The sequence below is a fragment of the Myotis lucifugus genome, unplaced genomic scaffold, assembly GCF_000147115.1.
Source record: "Myotis lucifugus unplaced genomic scaffold, Myoluc2.0 scaffold_2, whole genome shotgun sequence".
In the NCBI taxonomy this organism is placed as follows: Eukaryota; Metazoa; Chordata; class Mammalia; order Chiroptera; family Vespertilionidae; genus Myotis; species Myotis lucifugus.
The window spans coordinates 3,989,422-4,011,489 of NW_005871050.1; the positions used below are offsets into that span (position 1 = coordinate 3,989,422).

Genomic DNA, 22,068 nt, shown 5'->3' on the forward strand with positions numbered 1-22,068 from the left:
GAAAAAAGCAGAGTCATGAACTGACACTGAGGAAATCTCAGACCCACATCCAGAAGTAGCTATAGAGTGTCTTTTCAAACAATCTGCATGTGTTATTTTAGAATATTTGGTCATTAGTATTGTAGGAGTGTCAGAAACTCTTCTGGAGGTGAAGGCAGTAACTGGCAGTGAAGACATCTGGTAGATAGGAATGGACGTTGCCATAGATGTTTTCCCAAGAAGTGCGGTAGTTACACTTGGAGCAGAAAGGGCTATAGTGACCCTGTCAGTAGAAATAATTGTAAAATTGGCACTAGACAGTCCAGTTATGGAAAAAGACAGGGACTCTGGGGAGGTCTGTGTGCTTTCAGAAATGGGAGAGGCAACTGATGTCACCTCAGGTTGAGTCTGGGGTGAAAGCAAGTGTGAAAGAGTTGTGTTGATGTTTTTAGGATTTGATATTCTGGTTGTCCTGGAAGATATGGCATCTACAAATGAAGTGTTCTGGTGGTATGAGAAAGGTTGAGTCACAGAGGTGGTTCTTACTGTCATTTTCTCAGTCCTGCAAGTATATATTGAGAGGGCACTTACGCTTTCTTTGTCAGGAGACAAAAATGTGGTAATTGTCAGAGCTTTTGAAGGGAAAGCTGTTTTCCCAAGACTGGTAGACATTTCTGAAATGTGAACATCGGTGTTACTTGAGATCCAGGTGGTAGGTATAGTCTGTGTATGCCCAGATGTAGGAGATGAAGCTGAAATTCCATCACGGGGAGTTACAAGTGAAATCTCTGAAGGTGAATGTGTTTGATGACTGGAAATTTTTGTGGTCTCAGCGAATCCTGTATCTGTCATTTCCAAGGATGAAGAACTCTGAGACTCTGAAATAAAAGGATTATTTGATGGGGATATCTCTGTCACCTCCATAGTTCCAAGGGTTTTTCCTAGGGAGGTGATAATCTGCTCTTTGTCAGAAGTTAAGGTAGAAATATGAGTCACTGATAGAGTGGGGACCAGTATGTTTGCAAGACCTGTGGAAAACTGAGAAATCTGACCACCTGAGGTAGTAAGCTCGTTGGCAGAGGGCCTGGTCTCATCAATAACATAATTTTCTGTGGTGGCAGTAATCAGGCTAACGACATCTCCACTGCCATTGAAAGTATTCGGGAAGCTGAGAGCATGGGTGGAAGCATCCTCTACTTGAGATGTGGACTGGGTTGCTACTGGTATAGACATTGTTGAGATCATATGAGTGGAGGTCACAACAGAAATATTGTCAGGGAGATATTTAGAGCAGGCAAGAGTGGGTGTGGATGAAGTTACTCTGTCAGCTGAGGTGGACAGAAAAGTGGTCTCAGCCTTAGTTGCCAAAGGACTGGTAGGTCTCAATGAGGAGATTGTAGTTTCTGTCAGAAAGGAAATTGCTTTAGGTGTCACAATATCGCTGGTTGTGGAAGCAGTCTGATCCACTGGTGGCACCGATGCTGTAGTCAGTATAGCTGATGACAGAGGTGAGACATCTGAGAGTGCAGATGTGGAGGAAGCCCTGTCCAGTGCAGAAGGCTCAGACATGGTAACCTTAGTCTCTTCAGACATCACCATAGAGGTGACAGCAGAGGCATTAACTGGCAGTGAGTACATATGGATAATAGGCACAGGGGTTGTTAAGGAATGGGTAGTTGTAGGTTGTGGAGGAAACATACCAGTAGACAAGGACATAGCTGTCCTCTCTGTAGGAATAGTGGCAAAACTGGTTTCCAATATTCTTATGGTAGAAGCAACCAGGGGTTCAGGGAATGCCTTTGTGCTCCCAGAAGTGGGATATGGAGTTGGATTACCTTCAGGTGGAGTCTCTGAAGTCCACTCTTCTGTGTATGTGTGGGTGGAATTAAAGATTTCTGTAGATCCATTGTAGGAAGTCTCAGGTGTGGTTTTAACTGATTTTGGTGAAAGGCATCTTCCTCTCACCTCAGTAGTTGCAGTTTTATTATCCAATGGGGAAGTCGACTTTTCTAAATCAGGAAAAGGGGAAACAATGACAGAAGCTGTCACCATTTGTATAGACTCATCCCTTGCTTCCTGCATTGTTGCAAATGGAGAAACCTCTGTTGTTGCTGCTATAGTTGATCTTCCCTTAAGATAATGGGAAGTTGTTTCTTTCCTTGTCACAGAAGCATTGAATCTTTGTGTTGTTGCGGACTCCGGTACAGGGATTGTTGTCTCTCCAAATGCAATTCTATTTTTTACCTCTGTTTGTGTAGTCTCAGAAGCACTCTCAGTAGAAAAATCTAGTTCAGTGTCAGCAAGGGTAGATATTATATCTACTGGTGGAAAAACTGTTTCCTTTGATGTTGAAAGAAGTTGATTTCCAGCTACTGTGGACCTAGGGGTGGCTCTTAGTAATAAGGTGGTAAGTTTAAACTCAGGCAGTTTGTTTATAGATGTGGTTCTAGAAACTATGGAGAAATTAGCCAAACATGGAGATGTCAAGTTGGATAGAGCTGTTGTATATCTGTCTATTATGGTATCAGTATTAATAATAGCATCAGCGGTAGTGGTAGCCTCACTTTCTATGGATGCTTCTGGAGGTTTATCAACATCAGCAGTTGTGGATGAATGTTCTGTATTAGAATATTCCCATGGATATTGACGTCAACAGAGTTTGGTCTGGTCTGAAGTCCAATTGATCTCACTGGTAAATAGATGGGCACCTTCATCACTTATTGTGTGTGGGACCAGACTCAGATGCCCTGGATGTGAAAGCTGATCTGGTGGAGATAAAAGGAAACACATTTTCACCATCTGTGGATGTATTCTTGGTATATTCTGACCCAGTAACTGTGGGGGAAAGCATACTTTCATCAGCTGCAGGTGCAAGTGTGATTCCAGGAATCAAGGATGTATGTGTGGTCTCAGTATCAATATTTGTCTGTACACTCTGAGCTCTGGTTAATGAAGAGGATGTCCTGAAAGAAAGGGCCATAGAAGAGGCCTCTTTTTGCATGGAGATAGATATTGTATCTTCCATTCTGGGTGAAGAGACATCCTGGAAATTTGTAGATGTCAATTCTGTTTCAACTGTTCTTAGCTCAGAAGTCGTCTCAATAGGCTTAGATGGAAGTGTCATTGAATGAACTGTAAATGATATTTTTTTATCAGTCATTGCCAATGTAGATGCTTCCTGATTTCTAGGAAATACAGTATCTACTGGAGCAGCTTTGGAGATGAGCACAGACATAGGTGGGAATGCTGATGCAGTCCCAATGTGAGTAGAAGTCTGTTTCACAGTGGACCAAGGTACAGTTCCAGCAACTGTAGATGCAAGAAACTCCTGGCTAGCTGTGGAGCTAGGGAGTGCTCCAATACCTGTGGATTTGTGTTTATGCCATGATGGTGTAGATTTGGATGTTGACTCAATAGATGAGCATAAAGATGCTGTCTTCATAATGGCCAGTGGAGACCCAATCGCTGAAGTTTTGGGTACAATTGAATTCTTGGTAAATCCAGATGTGTATAAGAAATTAGTAGCTGTAGTTGGATAAAAGGTCTCAAAAATGGTTCCAGCCCTTTTTGTTGTCACTGTGTTCTCTGAAGATGGGGATTTAGTTATTTTCATGGAATTGGTAGTAGTGCCTGTGGAAGTATTCTTGGTGGGTAGAGCAACAGCTGCTGAAGTAGACAAAATGTCTGCTATGAATGTAGCTGTCTCAGAAATGGATGTCTTTAAAAATTTTGGTATAGTCATTGTTTCCAGAGGTGGAGATGTTGTATTGGAATATGATATGGTTTTATAATCAGTTTTAAATACAGGTATGCCTTTAGACATAATTGTAGAAGTATATACAATATTTTGAGGTTTTAGTCCAGTAATTTGGGATGGGGTTGTTAAATCTATTTGCTGTGAAAGAATTGTACTTGTTTCTTGAATTGTCATATTTTCAGAAATAACTGAAAAAGATAGAAAGTATGTGTTACTTTGGGTTCAGCTTTCAAATTAAGAGACCATTCTTTAAGAAAGAGCTCTATATTTTCTCATATTTTAAAAAGGAGTTAAGTATCAAATATAATAAAATCAATTACTTGGTTTTTCTTATGATGACTTTCTACTTTCTAAAATCTCTGTATGGTTCTCATAATGCCCTGGTTAAGTAAGAAGTCTATTCCATAGTGTCTCCATAAAAAACATAGGCACTTCTGAAAGAGGTGTACATGCTATAGTAGCGTACTAATTGAGAGGATTAGCTTTGGAAAATGGACCATTTTTTCAAAGACACAAGTTATCAAAACTTACTTAAGAAGAAATAAATAACTTGAATAGTCTTGTATCTATTAAAGAAATTGAATTGTGTAGTTAAAAATCTTCAAAAATAGGACAAGCTTTGGATTAAAATAGATGTAGTTTTAAATCCTGGCCCATCACTTTCTCATTATATAGCCTTGGACTAGTTACTTAACCCCTCTGTGCTTCAATTTCCTCCTATATAATGTGAGATAATAATACCTACCTTATGAAATTGTTTTGAGAAATTAATGCATGTAAGACATTTAGCATAGCACCTGACAAAGAGTAAGTGACCAAAACATAATTAACTGTGGCAAATAAAGGTTTGCTATTTTATTTTTCTCTTTATTTATTTTTATTAAATTTATTAGGGTGACATGGGTTAATAAAATTATATAGGTTTCAAGTGTAGATTTCTGTAATACATGATCTGTATATTATATCGTGTGCCCACCACAGGCTTGCTATTTTGGACTGGATCAAATTTCTATTATTAATTTAAAGACAATAGAAAAAATGTTTTGATCTGAACCCCAATATTAAAATTTCTTGAATATGCACCACTTATGTTTTTCAATCCTCTATATATGTATATATAATAAATTTGTATAATATACATTATAAACATACACAAAAACAACTGTCAAAGAATATAAGTATAAATAGATGTTTTACAATATTTTCTTCCTGTACTGTAATGTATTGTCTGTGTACTCTAGAGGTCACTGGGACCTGGCTTATGTCTCAATTCAAGTAAATTAAATTTAACAAGTACTGTGAATACTATTCTAGGTCCTGTAAGAAATGCATAGAGTTTATGGCATGATTCTTTGGCTCAAAAAGCTCACACTCTTATTGGAAAAGTCTTATATTACTAAAATATTTTAGACAATATTTTAGTAATATAAGGTGAGCAAAAGTAGATTTACAGTTATGAGTACACAAAACACTTTATTCTTGTATTATTTGTTTATTAATTACTGTTTATAACTGTAAATATACTTTTGTTCACCCTGGTATAATAATATTTTTCAACAAAACAATAAAAATATAATAAAGTAATAATATAATAAGCTTTTCACACTGTCCAGCCATCCTACTACTTTTCTCTGGTCAATTTATGCTCCCACTATCTACACTAGCTGTTTATGACCTTCCCCATTCTCAAATTCTACACCATATATTTATCAAATAATCATGCCTCTTACTTCATAGGAAAAAATAAAGTCAACAGATAAAAATTTAGCTGCCCTAATGTCTCAGTAACCTTACACCAGCAGTAAATACAATAACTGCTTATAATAAAGTGAACAATGGAATTTAATCAGGTTCCAAAAGTGCAATGGGAGATCAGTGCAGTGAGAGAGCAACACTGTTTTCAAGCTAATGAGGAAGCTTTCATTTAGAAGATGCAGGCCTTTGAGAAGTTATGAGGTTTGGGTAGAGCAGGCAAGGCACATGACAATGAATATGGAGGCAGTGAAAAGATCAGTCTAACTGGGAGAAAGTATGTTGGATAGGGGTGAGAGAGAATTTCAAACTAGGCTTAAACCTGAAGGGGAAGGTGGATAAACAGATAAGAGAATATAATATAGCAGCTTTCATGCACTTATTACAGGCCAAGCACTGTGCTACATGCTATCTAATCTAATGCTCCTAATAACCTTATAAGGTAGATATTACAATTAACCCCATTTTGAATTGAAGAAACGGAGTGTCAGAAGTTTACATGAATTGCTGGAGTTCACAAGGAGTTCAAACCAAGGTCTATCAGCTGTGTTCTTACTCACTACACCGTTTGGAAGGGTGCAGGTTCTTGAGCAAAAAAAAGGAGTTGATAAAAAGTAGTCTTTAAGGAAAATAATTCTTGTGGCAGTATACAGGATAGGTAGGAATGTGAAAACACTGAAGGCAAAGAGACCCTTCAGGAGCCTGGCTGGTAGTGTTCTCTTCCTCACCTCACTTCCACCAAATCAGGGACAGCCTAATTATCCATTGCCTTAATATCTGCACTTGAGCAATCAAGCACTGCTGACACAGACACATAAAAGGATAAATAGTATTTCTATAAATTCATGGCCATCTCAAACTCAAATAAACTTTTCACACTGTCCAGCCATCCTACTACTTTTCTCTGGTCAATTTATGCTCCCACTATCTACACTAGCTGTTTATGACCTTCCCCATTCTCAAATTCTACACCATATATTTATCAAATAATCATGCCTCTTACTTCATAGGAAAAAATAAAGTCAACAGATAAAAATTTAGCTGCGCTAATGTCTCAGTAACCTTACACCAGCAGTTATCCCTCCTTCCCCTAAGGAGCCTTTCCCTCCTCATGTAAAACATTGTAGTCTCCTAAAATAAAATATAAAAATCCCACATTCTTCTGCAGGTAGTGCCCTATCTCTGTCTTCCCCATCACATTCAAATTTCTTTAAAGAAAATTTATCTCTACTGTCTGACTCTAAGTTCTCCTGCCCTGTTCTTTTGTTTTAAATTGAATTTATTGTAGTTACATGGTCAATAAGTTATATAAGTTTCAAGTGTAGAAGTCTACAATACATCATCTGCACTTTGCTTTGTGAGCTCACCATCCAAAGTCTAGTCTTCTTCCATCACCACTTATCCCCCATTTACCTTCTTCCATCTGTTCCTACCCACCTTCCCTCTGGCAATCACTATACTATTGTCTATGTCAGTGATGGAGAACCTTTTGAGCTCGGTGTGTCAGCATTTTGAAAAACCCTAACTTAACTCTGGTGCCATGTCACATATAGAAATTTTTTGATATTTGCAACCATAGTAAAACAAAGACTTATATTTTTGATATTTATTTTATATATTTAAATGCCATTTAACAAAGAAAAATCAACCAAAAAAATGAGTTCGCGTGTCACCTCTGACACTCGTGTCATAGGTTCGCCATCACTGGTCTATGTCCGTGAGGGGTTTTTTGTTTGTTTGTTTGTTTTTCTTAATCCCTTCACCTATTTCACCCAGTCCCCCAGCCCTCCTCCCCTCTGACAGCTGTCAGTCTGTCCTCTGTATCTAGGAGTCTGTTTTTCTTGCTCCATTCTTTAGCCCACTAACCTGGCTTCAGTCATCATCATTCAACGGAACAGCATTCATTAAGGCCACCAATTGGCTCCAAGTAAATATATAAATACTTTTTCAGTCCTCATCTTACTTGACCTCTCAACAACTTTTGACAATGTTGCCCACTCCATCCTTCTTTAAATACTTTTTTTTACTTCCATGACATAACATGCTGTTGGATTTTCTCCTACTTATCTGGCTATTCCTCTCCTTTGCAGACTCACCCTATTTTACCTGGTTATTTATTATTAGAGTCCCTCAAGGCTTGGTCCCAGTACCTCTTCCCCTTTCCCTCTATAATTTCTCCACACACAGTATTCCAATTGACACCTATACACATATGAATCTCAAAATTCAATCTTTAGACCAGATCTCTATTCTGAGCTCCACAGTTATATAACCAATTGCTTACTTGACATCATCACTTGGATATATCATTAACATCTCAAACTCAATATGCCCCAACTAAACTCTATCTTCTCTCCAAACTGGATTATCTTTCAGCATTCCTTCAGTGAATGGCACCATCAAACTTCAGTTATGCAATCCAAAACCCTCTCCCTCTGTCTCCTTCATTTTCTCTTTCACCTGCCATAGCCAACCCATAATCTTATCCTGTGGATCTTACCTCCTAAATATCTCTTGACTCCACCTGTTTCTCTCCATCTCTATCACTTATGGCCCTTAAGAAGAAACCATCAATCACTCACCTGCACTACTACAGTAGCCTCCTAATAGGACTCTGCCTCTCCTCTTGGGCCCCCTCCAATCTGTTCCATAATACAATCAGAATGATTTTTTGTAATGCAAATTACACACACACACACACACACACACACACACAGTGCTCCCTTTAGTGGCCGTCCATTATTCACAAAATTAAAAAAAAAACAATTTTCTTAATAGAGTCTATAGAGCTATGCACAGTTTGGTCCCTACCTATCCCTCCAGGCTCACTTTGTGTGAAGTTTCTCCCTTGTTTTCTGGTCTTCAGCCCATCATCCTGGTTTCAGTTCTCCAACACTTGGTATTCTCTTTCCCATCATAAGGCCACTCACTGCATATACTGTTAGCTATAGTTAGAATGTTCTTCCCAACTTTCTTCATCTCATTAACTTCTATTCATCTTTAAGATCTCAACTCATACATCACTTCTTCAAGGAAGCCTCCATAACTAGGTCAAACCAATCTATTCTAGGCTCTTATGACACCTTATACCTTTTCCCCCATAATACTTGTCACAGCTGCAGTTTTACATTTGTGTGTGCTCATTAATGTCTTCCTTCTACACTACAATGTATGGGCAGAGATCTCACCTCTCTTTGCTCACCATTGTATTTCCAATACCTAACTAACACAGTGCCTGGTACATGATAGATGCCTAATAAAAAATTGTAGGTTAACATAATAAGTGGAAATAATGAGGGATTAGAATGATATGAGTGGAATCTCATAACTATTGGAAAGGAAGAATTGACAGCTTATAGTAACAAGAAGTTTAAGAGATGAAGAAGACAGAGAAGTCCAAAGAGATGCTTATTTTAAAAAGTCAAATTGGAAGATAGTGGTGTATTCATAGGCATAGTAAAATTGAGAAGACAGACTCACTAAGAAGAACACCCAGTTCAGACTTGGATAAGTGGAATATGGGGTGATCGTGGGACATCCAAGTGAAAATTGTACATTGTAAAATTCAAGATTGAGTCATAACTTTTCTCAATTTTCAATCACCTAAAATGAAATCATGCATATTTACCATTGGGAAATTAGCACTTTAAATTTATCTACCTGGGATGTATATAATCTATGATGTAGGGATAATTATGGTGGTAGACAATCTATTGAGTTGTTTCATTGTCTTGAGCATTAAAATTACTTTTAATTTTCATATATAGAAATACTAAAATATCTGTAGGATGTTCATTAGGATTCTGCAGTCAGTAGCAAATAGAATGAGTGATAATTGGAAGCCTGCAATTGACTCTATATATGAGTTGACAAAAGTATACACATTTATAAGGAGAAAAGTCAAAGTTGTATAGAAGTACTTTTTGGCATCAACAAAATGAAGAGAGATCCCACTGTATGGGAGAAAATATTTGCCAATGATACATCTGATAAGGGGTTAATTTCCAAAATATATAAAGTACTCATAGAGCTTAACAAAAGGAAGATAAATAATCCAATTAAAAAATGGGCAAAGGACCTAAATAGACATTTCTCCAAAGAGGACATACAGATGGCAAAGAGACACATGAAAAATGCTCAAAGTCTCTAATCATCAGAGAGTTGCAAATTAAAATGACAATGAGGTATCACCTCACACTGTCACAATGGCTTTCATCAACAAATCAACAAATGACAAGTGTTGAGGAGGATGTGGAGAAAAGAGAACCTAGTACATTGCTGGTAGAATGCAGACTGGTGCAGCTATTATGAAAAACAGTATGGAGTCTCCTCAAAAAATTAAAAATGGAACTGCCTTTTGACCCAGCGATCCCACTTCTGGGAATATGTCCCAAGAAATCAGAAACACCAATCAGAAAGAATATATGCACCCTTATGTTCATAGCAGCACTATTTACAATAGCTAAGATTTGGAAACAGCCCAAGTGTCCTTCAGTAGATGAGAGGATAAAACAGCTGTGATACATTTATACAATGGAATACTATCCAGCTGTAAAAAATCTTCTCTTAATCTTTGGGACAGCGTGGTGGGACCTGGAGAGTATTATGCTAAGTGAAATAAGCCAGTCAGAGAAAGACAAGTATTACATGATCTCACTTATATGTAGAATCTAATGAACAAAATAAACTGATGAACAAAATAGATCCAGACACATGGAAGCATGAACAGACTGATGAATCTCAGAGGGAAGGAAGGAGGGAAGAGATTAACCAAATAATTTATATGCATATATGTATAACCCATGGACACAGACAACAATGCAGTAGGCCTGGGTGGGCAGGGGTGGGGTGGTGGAGGTCAATTGGTGGGAAAAGGGGGACATCTGCAATACTTTCAACAATAAAGATAAATTTTACAAAAGTAGTACTTTTTGACTTAATATTACAACACTGTTTAAATTATCAGTGATTCACATTCTGTTAAGTCTTATTAAGAAATGTATATTTCAGCAACACACTATACATCTCAAGCTTTTTGCCTTCAGATTTTTCCATGACTACAAGTAAAAGAATTGTCAGGATCTTGGTTTCCATCTGGCTTTACCACAGCCAATTGGCTTAGCAAACCTGTTGAAATATCACTTATATGACATTTGAGGAGTGTGCCATCCCAGAGTCTGAAAGTCTATGAATGCACTAATTCATGACAGAAGAGTTCACAATTTTCACTTCTTTATAAATGATTAATGGAGCTGCATTCACTTTTTAGAAAAACAATAAAACTAAATACCATAAATATCTAAGTTATCTTCTTTGATGCAGTTTTCAAGAAACACTATTAGAGGAATCCTAACTTGCAATTGGAAACTCTTTGAGAACACAAAGGATGGGAGTTAGGCATGAAATTTTTATCTAGAGAGGTCTGAGCTATAGATGTTAATTGTTATTAACACTTTCAGTAAGTATCTCAAATGGAAGCATAACATTTTTAGAAGCAAATTAATTGAACAAAATTGCAAGCAGGTGGCATAGGAAATAATGCAGCTTACAGTGCTTCATTTTAACCTGAAGCCTGGATTTACATATTTCAGCAAATCTCTAATTGAATCTTTCAGAGGAAAGACTTTTTCCCTCCCAGAGGGATTATTTGTACCAAGTTTTTCTTCTAAAGTCTTTATTAATAAGAAGTCTTCCTTAATTAAAATCACAGAATTTTACAACTAAGTCTTGGAGATTGTATTCAATCCTTTCATTCAGAGATGAGGCCCAGAGAGGCACGGTATTGAGAAGATGAGATTTCTGCAGGTAAAATATGTAGAGAAGAAATATGACAATATGTGCCAGTGCTTCAATTATGTAGTACCCATACATTCATGCATTCAATTTACACAAAGCATCCGAAAAAGCAGTAACCCAAAAACAGTAAGACATAAACCTTAGAGGAGAGCTCTAAACCAAAACATGAAGGTGCCCTTTTACACAAAGCATCCGAAAAAGCAGTAACCCAAAAACAGTAAGACATAAACCTTAGAGGAGAGCTCTAAACCAAAACATGAAGGTGCCCTTTCCAGCCTAGGGATGGAAACCCAATGGGAACCCCAAATTATGTCTATGCCCTGAAACATTATTTGCCTTGAAGAGTCCTTCATATCCCAAATAAAGGCAATCCAATGAAATGTCAGTACCTTTTTAACCAGGATCCATAGGAATTAATGATTCTTTCAAATTCTAAGCCTAGCAATTAATTAGAATGATTTGGCAAACAAGATCATCTGATATAGAAGAGGCATCTAACAATGTCTCAGATTCATTCATGATAAAATATCTTGGAAGTTAGGAATAGATGGTATTTATATCAACTTGAGAAAGAACACCACCAAAAAACATACAGTTAATGTCAACCATAATGGCGAGAGACTGTCTTCCCACTAAGTTGGGAACTAAGCAAGGATGTTTACTTTCACCACTCTTACTCAACATGGTATTGGAAGTTAGAGGCACTCCTGTGAGGAAAGAAAAATAAAAGGCATTGTAAATGATACAGCTGTTCAGTAGAAAATCCCAAGGAATCTAAAAACACACACACAAACAAACAAACAACAACAACAACAAAACTCCTGGAACTTAAAAGTAAGTTAAAGTTGGAGGATACAAAATTAACACTAAGCAAAGAGTTCTTACACTTGACACTAAAAAGCATGCTACACAAAAAGAAAAACTGGTAAGTTGGACTTCATCAAAACTAAAAGATTTTGCTCCACAAAAGTACAAATGAAAGGGATAAAAAATAAGCAACCTACAGACTAGGAGGAAATATTTGCAAAATACATATCCAACAAAGGACTAGAATATATAAAGAACTACGAAGACGCAACAGTAAAAACACCCCCAAGTTTAAAAAAAATGGGCAAATGCTATGAATAGACAGTTCACTGAAGAGGATATACAGATGGGGCAAATAATCACAGCAAAGATGTTCAACACCATTAGGCATCAGGGAAATGCAGATTAAACCCACAATGAAACATCACTATACATTCACCAGAATGTCTAAAATAAAAACTAATGACAACACAACATGCTGGCAAGGATGAAGAGAAACTGGATCACTCATGCATTGCTGGTGGGAATATAAAATCGTACAGCCACTTTGGAAAACAGTCTGACAATTTTATGTAAAATTAAATGTGTAACTACCACACGGCCTAGCAATCATTCTCCTGGTCATTTACCCCAGAGAAATAAAAACTCATGTCCACATAAAAACCTGTACACAAAAAATTGTAATTGTTTATTTTTAATAGAAAAAAATTGGAATCAGTCTATATGTCTTTTAATAGGTGAATGGCTAAGCAAACTCTAGTATATCTATTCCATGGAATACTACTTAGCAGTAGAAAGGAATGAGCTATTGATACAAGCAACAACTTGGATGGATCTCCAGAGAATTATGCTGAGTAATGGGGGGGGATCCAATCCAAAAAGGTTATATACTGTATGATTCATTTTTGAAATGACAAAACTTTTGAAAGAAGGGCATATTAGTGGTTCTCAAGAGTTAGGGAGGCAGAGAGCAGAGTGGAGCTGCAGGAAAGGGTAGAAGGGAGATGGGAGTGTTTATAAAGGGGTAACATTAGGAATCTGTGTGGAATTGAAACTGTTCAGTATTTTGACTGTGGTGGTAGAGAGAAACTGTCACAGATGCATTATGCTAAGTGAAATAAGCCAGTCAATGAAGGAAAAATACCACATGATCTCACTCATTCATGGATAATAGAGACCATTATAAACTTTTGAACAATAATAGTTACAGAGGCAGAGCTGCCTCACACAGATTGTCAAACTGCAGCGGGAAGGCCGGGGAGGGTTGGGGGTCAGGAGGGAGGGGGGTAAGAGATCAACTGAAGGACTTGTATGCATGCATATGAGCATAACCAATGAACATAAAACACTGGGGGGTAGGGGAAGCCAGGGTATTGTCAAGGGCGGGGGAAAAAAAGGACATATATGTAATACCCTTTGTAATGCTTTAAGCAATAAAAAAAATTAAAAAAAAGAAAAAAACACTGTATAGAACTTGATACACACAAGTATAAGTAAATGAATAAAATCTGAGCAAGATTGGTGAATGTTATCAATGCCAATATTCTAGTTGATATACTATAGCTTTGCAAAATAGTATTACTGGGGAAAATGGGGCAAAGTGTACAAGGGATTTCCAGCTCAATAAAAATTCAGTTTAAAAAAAGCAAATTCAAAGGTCACACTCTGCAGGTAGTTGAGCAACAACTGAATGTCCATTTGGACTGGAGGAATCACAGAAGCCATGGAATCTGGCCTCCATTTTTAAAGGGCTCAAAAACATGTCTTGCGTAAGAAATCAACCAAAGGACTTGTATGCATGCATATAAGCATAACCAATGGACACAAGACACTGGGGGGTAGGGGAGGCCAGGAGAAGGTCAAGGGGAGAAAAAAAGGAGACATATGTAATACTCTTTGTGATACTTTAAGCAATAAAAAAAATAAAAATAAAATAAAATGAATATCATTAAGTACAAAAAAAAAAAAAACATGTCTTGCCACATTCATTCTGTTCCCACTTGTGAATAAGTGATCATTTGCACAAATGATTTGCATGAGCTGGCTCCATATTTTAAAGTGGGGATAATCCATGCTAATTCACAGGAGCCTGTGGGCTTAATTGCCATTTGCTCCTTCACTCTAGACACAATTGTATCATTGCAATCATTGGGAGCTGGAGAACAGAGGTATAGAGTAGCTGAATATTTATGAGTCATTTTGTTGCAGATGTACCTACCAACAGAATATTAAGTAGAACATTTGCTAAGGTACCAAATTCTCTTTGTGATTTGAGTATATCACCTCATATTAAGTCTTTGTGTTTTTCTAGCTTGCATATTGCACCTGGTTTTTCTTTCAATCAACTCTGTAAATATAATTCAGAGTGTGTTTATTAGATTTGTGATAGCTAGTGGTAACCAGAAACTGCCACAGACAGATCTGCCTGTGGGGTAAACAAACAAACAAACAAAAAAGCAAAATGAACATCTTTAAAATGATGAAAAAACAATTCTCAAAGTGATGTCTGTATTCAATTTCCAGGCAAGGAAATGAAAAATGAATTCTGTGATAGAGAGAGGGAATGGCTAGAGCCTCCATCTCTGAATCTATAGGATAATGTCACCCTGTGCAAGTGAATACAAATAAGGAGGTTTAAACAAACTACAAACAGATCCTGCTTATCTTTGTGATGAAAAATAAGATAGCACAGAGAATTGATATACAAAAGCAAAATAAAATTGCCTTTTAGCTAGAGGAGCCCATCAGCACGGAATCTTTTCTATCAGAGCTGATAAATGGATAGAAGGCTTAATAGTGGGCCAAAGGCCTTAGAAAGTACATAAACTATGTAATAAATCTCTGCACATTTTTAAGAATGGCGAGTTCATAAAGTAATTCAAAGCATCTGGATCATTAGATCAATCAATAAATCTTAGCAAATTGATAGCTCCACACATACAGGGACCCTACGTTTTGATACAGTGTAGATTTCTCAGGATGGACTCAATTCGTGTTATTTCATTCTTTTCAAAGAGTGGACTTCTCAAACGGATAACTAAGAGTAATTTAATCTGCATATCTTTAGGAAGACACTTCATCTTCATACATTCACAAGTCAGAACAAATCCTTTGTTGGTTCATGTATCTGAGTGAGATTCAGAAATTATGTTCAACATACCTAGAGAGGTATTTTAGTTTATGATCAGTCCCTAATGGTCACTTCAAGAAATTCCTGTCACTATCCATTCCTTTTAACAATATTGTAGACTACTGTCACAGCTAAAAACTGGAAGCAACTTAAAAGTTCTTCAAAGGGAGTTTGTTGGATAGATTATAGCATGTCCTTATTTTACCTTGCTAATCAGCATCACCCCCCAATAACCAGATAGCTCTATATTTTTTAATATGAAATATAACCAACATGTATTAAATGTAAAACCAAGATACAGAAGACTATGCATATAATGATAATCTAACTTTGAAAAAGGAAAACAAAGAACATTTACATGTAAACCCAAGTTTTAAATTGTTTCTACAAGGATACATAATAAATTGCTAACAATTATTAATTTTAGGGAGAGGCACTTGGGGTAAATGTACTGATGTGTCCATGATAATATAGTAAAAATAAATCAAATTGTAGAAAAATATGTATTTATGAATATATTATTTTTAAACTATACACATCTATACACACCCATACATAATACACACACACTTACTTAATCCATAGGGGTAAAACTAAATAAAATAGACACCTATGTAGAGAGGATTCTCAGTAGGTTTTATTTTCTACTTCATGTACTTTTTTATGGTTTGAGTTTATTTTATTCAAAATCATAATGTATTACATGTAAATTTTTAAAAATAAAGAAAAGATGCTTAAAAACTACTCCAAAACTAATTTACTAATGAGTCGTAACTTTTGTTATTATTATTTATCATTGTGCTGTTTAAATATTCCTGAGACACCTCTAACTATAGTGAATACTTTTTTATTAAACCCAGGTAGGGTTCACAGCTTTTAGCAAATGTTCCCAAAAGCCTTGTTCTCATGAATATATAAATACACACATATATAATTTATGTGTAAGTAGATTTATTGAGATTTGTAACCTAGCAATGTGTTCATCAAAATTTATTTTTTAAAGGTCATAATCTTTCTATGGACCATAAATAACAATTTATTAGGCAAAAGCTGAAGCTAGAAATGTAATCACTCCTATTGATTCATATAATTGCCCCATTTTCTCAGATGTCATATGGCCAAGACGGAGGTAGAAGAAATTCTATGGTGTTACAGTTTCCTTAGTGATGAGCAGGCAGTGATTGTGGCTGGCAGTCTAATTTCCCCAGGTGGGTTATCAGTACCAGCAATTCCTTTCAAAGTAAGCTTTTAAGACAGTGGTTCATAACCTTTTGGGGGGGGGCACAGATTCCTTTGAGTTAGTACTAATGGTGTGGGGGTAAAAAGAACATGGGCTTTGCAACCTGACAAAACCCTGTTTAGCCCCGGTGAGGTTGAAACGGCCCCGGTGAGGTTGGGACGGCCCCGGTGAGGCTGAAACGGCCCCGGTGAGGTCGGGACTGCTCCAGTGAGGTTGGGACAGATAATGGGGACCAGTATAGACCGATGAACAGGGGTAGATGCAGAGGCAGAGCAACATTGAACAGACTGTCAAACTACAGTGGGAAGCCTGGGGAGGGTTGAGGGGGGGGCATTAAGAGATCAACCGAAGGACTTATATGCATGCATATAAGATTAACCAATGGACACAAGACACCGGGGGGGGGGGGGTAGGGGCCAGGGGAATGTCAAGGGGGGGGGGGAGACATATGTAATACTCTTTTTAATACTTTAAGAAATAAAAATTATTAATTAAAAAAAACAACCCTGTTTAAATCCCAGCTACACTGCTTATTTGATGAGTGACCTTAAGCAATTTACTTAACTTCTCTGAGCCTCTTCTCATCTATAAAATGTCTGGCACATGGTAAGAACTTAGTAAAAGTCAGAAATTATCTTAATATTTTAGAATATGATGAAAACTATAGACTCTGTCCTCAGAGGAAAATCCATACTGCATATTTAGGATGTTGTATACCATTTCAAGGGCTTTGTCCACCTATCAAGGCCATTTTGGACCTCAAGTCAGGAATCCCTGATCTAAGGTTTGGAAAGAACATTTGAAGAAACCTGAATAGTAAAAGCAACATTTTTCTATTCCTTTTGCTTATTGTCATTTTAGGCTGTATTTTCTTTTGCCTATTTGTTGTGTTAGATTATTTGTGTATTATGGCCACCAAGACTTAATCAGACCAAGAGAATAGATTTTACATTAAGTGTACAAATGAGCAAAATAAATAAGGGCTGTCTAGTACTTTAACACATCAGTTAGATTTAGCAATTTACCAGCAAAGTGGTAGGAAAGGTCATAGCAATTCACTGGCCAGAGTAGGTTTTCAAAGATTGCTGCTAACCATATGGATTTAATGGAACCATGCTTCTAGTTTCTTAGATCAAAGATAAAGTCACTTTAAACTGATTTGGGTGAGCTGTTCAGGCTTAAGTTTACTAGTCTCCAGCTCAGTTTTATAATCTAGGACTATTCTCTTTTATTTTCAAGACTTCAGAGAAGAAAAAAAACACACAAATGTGTTTAGGTGGTAGCTCAAAAGAACACAGAAACTGTTCCTTTGCATTAGTCTGATCTCAAAGAAACACAGAAACCTCCTGGAATATGCCTCTGCCATTAATTCAAACAGCATGCAGGTGGTTGGTAAAAACGTATTTCCATAGTCTGTGAGAGCTCTATTAGACATGGATCTAGCCCCCCATTCCCTCACTGACTCCCTACCCAAAATCCATAAGAGCAGTAAATATTGCTCCTCTAAGAATAAGTGAACATTTGAAAAAATGAGATAAAATCCAATCTTGATGTTATTATCACTGACTTTACCCACACTTCAGGACTGGAGAAGATTGGACTTAAGGGGACAGTGGAGTTGCACAGAGAAAAACAATTTTTTATTTCCTCATCAAAACTGGAAAGAAGGGGGAAATAGGTGTGTAATTATAAAAAGCCAGTTTTCTTACAAGAACTCCATTCTAAGATCATCATTGCTCCCCCCCCCAAAAAAAATAAATTGGTTTATAAATACCATTGCCCATTAAAAGGAACCAGGGCTCTTTGGTAAAATGACTGATCCTTGGATTGAAAAGAGAAAGTGCAAGATGAGCCTGTAATATCTTGTTGTGCCAAAAGTAAGGAAGTGCTCAAAAATGATGGGAACATGTCAAAAGGACACAAGAGCCAGATTGAAGGATTCCCACTGGCCAAATCTGGGCCAATTTGAACATCAAAATAAATGATAGCAACAGATTGCAATCCAAATTAAGAATCTATGAGTTTATGCTGATATAAACACATAAAAAACTAGAAAAAATAAGTAAATGTGAAGAAGAGAACACTCTTCCTTACAATAGAAGACTAATAAATGTAGAAAAATGAAGTTTTAAAAATCATCAATTTGCAAACTTTATAATAATAAGTGATTGGGGCAAGAATCATCAATAGATGTAAAACTACTGGGTGAAAGTTTGATAAGAACAAGATATCTACATACCTTCCAAATATCTCCCGAGAAATTACTTATTAATTGCAACGGAAAAAGTAGTAACTATAATGGAGAAATCTAGCAATCACCATCAGAATCAAATGATCAAAGTTACCAATACCAGTAATGGGACAAATTAGCATCATGAAAGACAAGGAAAGAATGTTTTGTTCCAGATTAGAATCTAATGAGACATGATAACTAAATTTAATGTGTGATCCTGAACTGGATCTTGGATCAGGCAAAAACAGCTATAAAGAAAATTATTAGGATGATTGGCTAAATTTGAATATGGACTATGAATTAGGTATTAGTATTATATCAATGTTAAATTTCCTGATATTGATCATTGTACCATGGTTATGTAAGAGAATGTCCTCTTTCTTAGGAAATACACACTGAGATACTTAGGGGTATTATTTAGGGATCATGAGGCATTATGTCTGCAACTTTTAAATCATTAAGAAACAAATAAATAGTGTGTGTGTGTGTGTGTGTGTGTGTGTGTGTGTGTGTGTGTGTGTGTAGGGAGGAGGAAAGAGAAAGAGAGAGGGAGAATAATAAAACATAAGGAAAATTTAACAAATGGTGAATCTGGGTAAGGAATATACAGAAGTTCTTTGTCCTATTGCAATATTTCTGTAAGTTTGAAATTATATCAAAATAAAAGACAAAGAAAAGTAGCTGACAAAACTGGAGTACTCTCTGAGGAAGACAGAGCTGTGAGCTAGGAGTGAGTCATTTGGAGTAGCAAGCAGAAGAGTACTGCATCACTGCTACCCTTACTAAGGAGGACAATTCATAAGTTGCTCATAGCAGCGCAGTCTTGTGTCAACAGTTGGATGATCTTGTTGACGAGCCAAACATCTTCCCAACTAACTATGTTTCCACCCAAGCACTTCATAAACTCCTCATTTTCCAGGATGTAGTCCCAGAGTTGTAAGTAGTACAAGCTACCAGTGAATCAAGGCACCATACTTTTAACCTGTTTCTGTTCTTAAGAAAATGTCCTAGAAACAGAGTCCCATTAGGTGTCAGGTTTTGTGGTTGACCCATCATTACCAGTATTCTTTCTTTATTCAGGAAGAGCTCTAATTTGCCTTTCATGCCATCCCATATCAAGCATACTGCATGTCATTGAAATGGAATCAAGTGGTAATGGATATAAAAGGTTTTGCACAAGTTGTATAGTGTTAACTGCTGGTGATCTCCTGCAAGCCCAAGGTCTATGTCTTCTCCTATATTACTGATAATAATATATTACTAATAATATAGGAGATGGCCAAACAATCACTTGATTTGTCATCCACAAATACCAGGTCAATGCATTCTGTGAATCAAATGAGTTCAGGAATGGTGTTGGTCAGGCTTACATATGTGTGAGCTCTTCCATAAAAATCCAGCCTTTTTCCTTTTAGTGAAAGTGCATCTGTCCAAATTTTGGGAAGGTGAAGGGAAAACAATTGAAATTTTAGTAACAAGAAATTGTATTTTGTCATCTTTTTTAGCTATATAGTCAAATCTATATTATGCAATGGTACTATTGTAAATCAATACTGGTACAAATAAGCCAAATAGTAGATATAAAAAAATCATATCTATTTGACATCAGCATGTGACTTTTTTGGCAGAAGAGTTTCTTCCTAATTATATTTTGCCTGGGCTAATGTGAACAGTTAGATTAGTGTTCCCAGAGCACACATAAGCTGGATAATTTAGGGAGGCAGTTAGAAGTGTATGGCTAGTGGACTGGGGGGAGGCCAAGGAAAAGGCAGTTTGGACTTAAAATTTGCTGCACATAATTCCACTCACATAATCAAAAGGTAACTATTTCTATCTACCTAACTGCCTTATTATATTCATGGTGCAGCAGCAATTTATTTATCCAATGCCTTTTCCTAAACCAAATTATCTGATTATTCTGCCTCTGAAGACTGCTTCTCACTGAAGGCACTGACAGGGGCCTGACGAATGGCCAGCTGGACAATACTGAAGTGCCAGGGCTTCTGTTTGCACCCAGGAATGGTAGAAATGCCACAACCCGGAGTGTATCTTGATTCCCTCCTTCCATCTCCTCAAAGGAGGCTGCAGAAGCTTTAAGAGGCTCTAGATGTCCATGAAGTCAGTTTTCACTGGCGCTGGAGTCACACAGCCTGGGATGGAATCCCAGCTCTGACATTCATCAGCTGTGTGACTTTGAACAAGTAACTTAATATTTCTATGCCTTAATGTTTACTTCAGTAAAATGGGAATTCCGAGCCACAGTGTTGTATTTATGCACAACTCTAGGGGCCACCATTCACATTATAGTCTATGCCAGATAATACCTCTAACCTACTGGCCTTACAAGATTGTTTGACGGTTAAGTGAGATGATTATGTATACAAAGTCCTCTCAAACATTGCTGAAGAGTATGTACATTGGTAACGTGTTTTGATGGGCAATTTGGCAATATGTATGAAAATTTAAATTGAGTATGCCATTTATTTCATGGAAAGCTATTGATGAGTCATTATACTATTACCGTTATAAACTTTACACCCCAGGCCACTAAGCAAATATATAATTGCTGAGCATCAACCTAATTCCAGTTCCAGCACAGCCTAAGACAAATCAAAAAAAAGCTTTATGGTAGGACAGAATTCCAAGTTGTCTCTGAATTAGGGGTGTAACGTTGAGACCACCAATCTAAAACTGGTAGCCCATAACAGCGCACTAAAGAAACTGGCAGGAAGTGACCACTTCTGTGCTTCTGGGAGATGTCCCCAAATGAAAGCTTCTAGACATTCTGTAGCCTTATGGTATTTTCTCCCTCCATTCCTCCACTGAACATCATCCAAAAGCAAACAAGTACATGCTGACTCCCACACATTCACACACATACACATATATCACACACCCATGTGCCAGAACTTAAACCATTCACCTGCCAGGGAGCTATTTCTGGACTGTCCATGGCAGATGAGCAAATGCTTATTTCTGTATCTGGCTTATGTGATTATATTATCATCTTTCATGTGGCTAATAAATCAAGAGTTAATCCCCACAAAGTGATAATCATGAAACCCAAGGCTTTATTATGGTTCGTTAACATTGCTTTTCTGTTCAGCCCTCCAAAATGACATCATGTACAACATTTAAGAAAGAGTTTTATGGTAAAAATAAATTTCCAGGGTTTATTTGTCCCTTAAAAGAGAATGTATCATAATCTTTTTTTAAATAAATCTTTATTGTTCAGATTATTACAGTTGTTCCTCTCCCCCCCCCATAGCTCCCCTCCACCCAGGTCCCACCCCACCCTCTGCCCTTACCCACCCCCACTGTCCTCATCCATAGGTGTATGATTTTTGTCCAGTCTCTTCCCACACCCCCCACAC

The 22,068-nt window shown here is 37.1% G+C and overlaps 1 protein-coding gene across 1 annotated transcript in view; it reads right to left on the reverse strand.

The window, feature by feature from the left end:
* ADGRG4 (adhesion G protein-coupled receptor G4) overlaps positions 1–22,068 on the reverse strand; it is a 114,031-nt gene that overhangs the window by 86,025 nt on the left and 5,938 nt on the right. Inside the window, 6 exon segments of the mRNA XM_023757139.1 lie at positions 10–2,703; positions 2,705–3,924; positions 15,330–15,352; positions 19,528–19,684; positions 19,687–19,930; positions 19,933–20,120. Coding sequence (XP_023612907.1) covers positions 10–2,703; positions 2,705–3,924; positions 15,330–15,352; positions 19,528–19,684; positions 19,687–19,930; positions 19,933–20,120 — 4,526 coding nt within the window.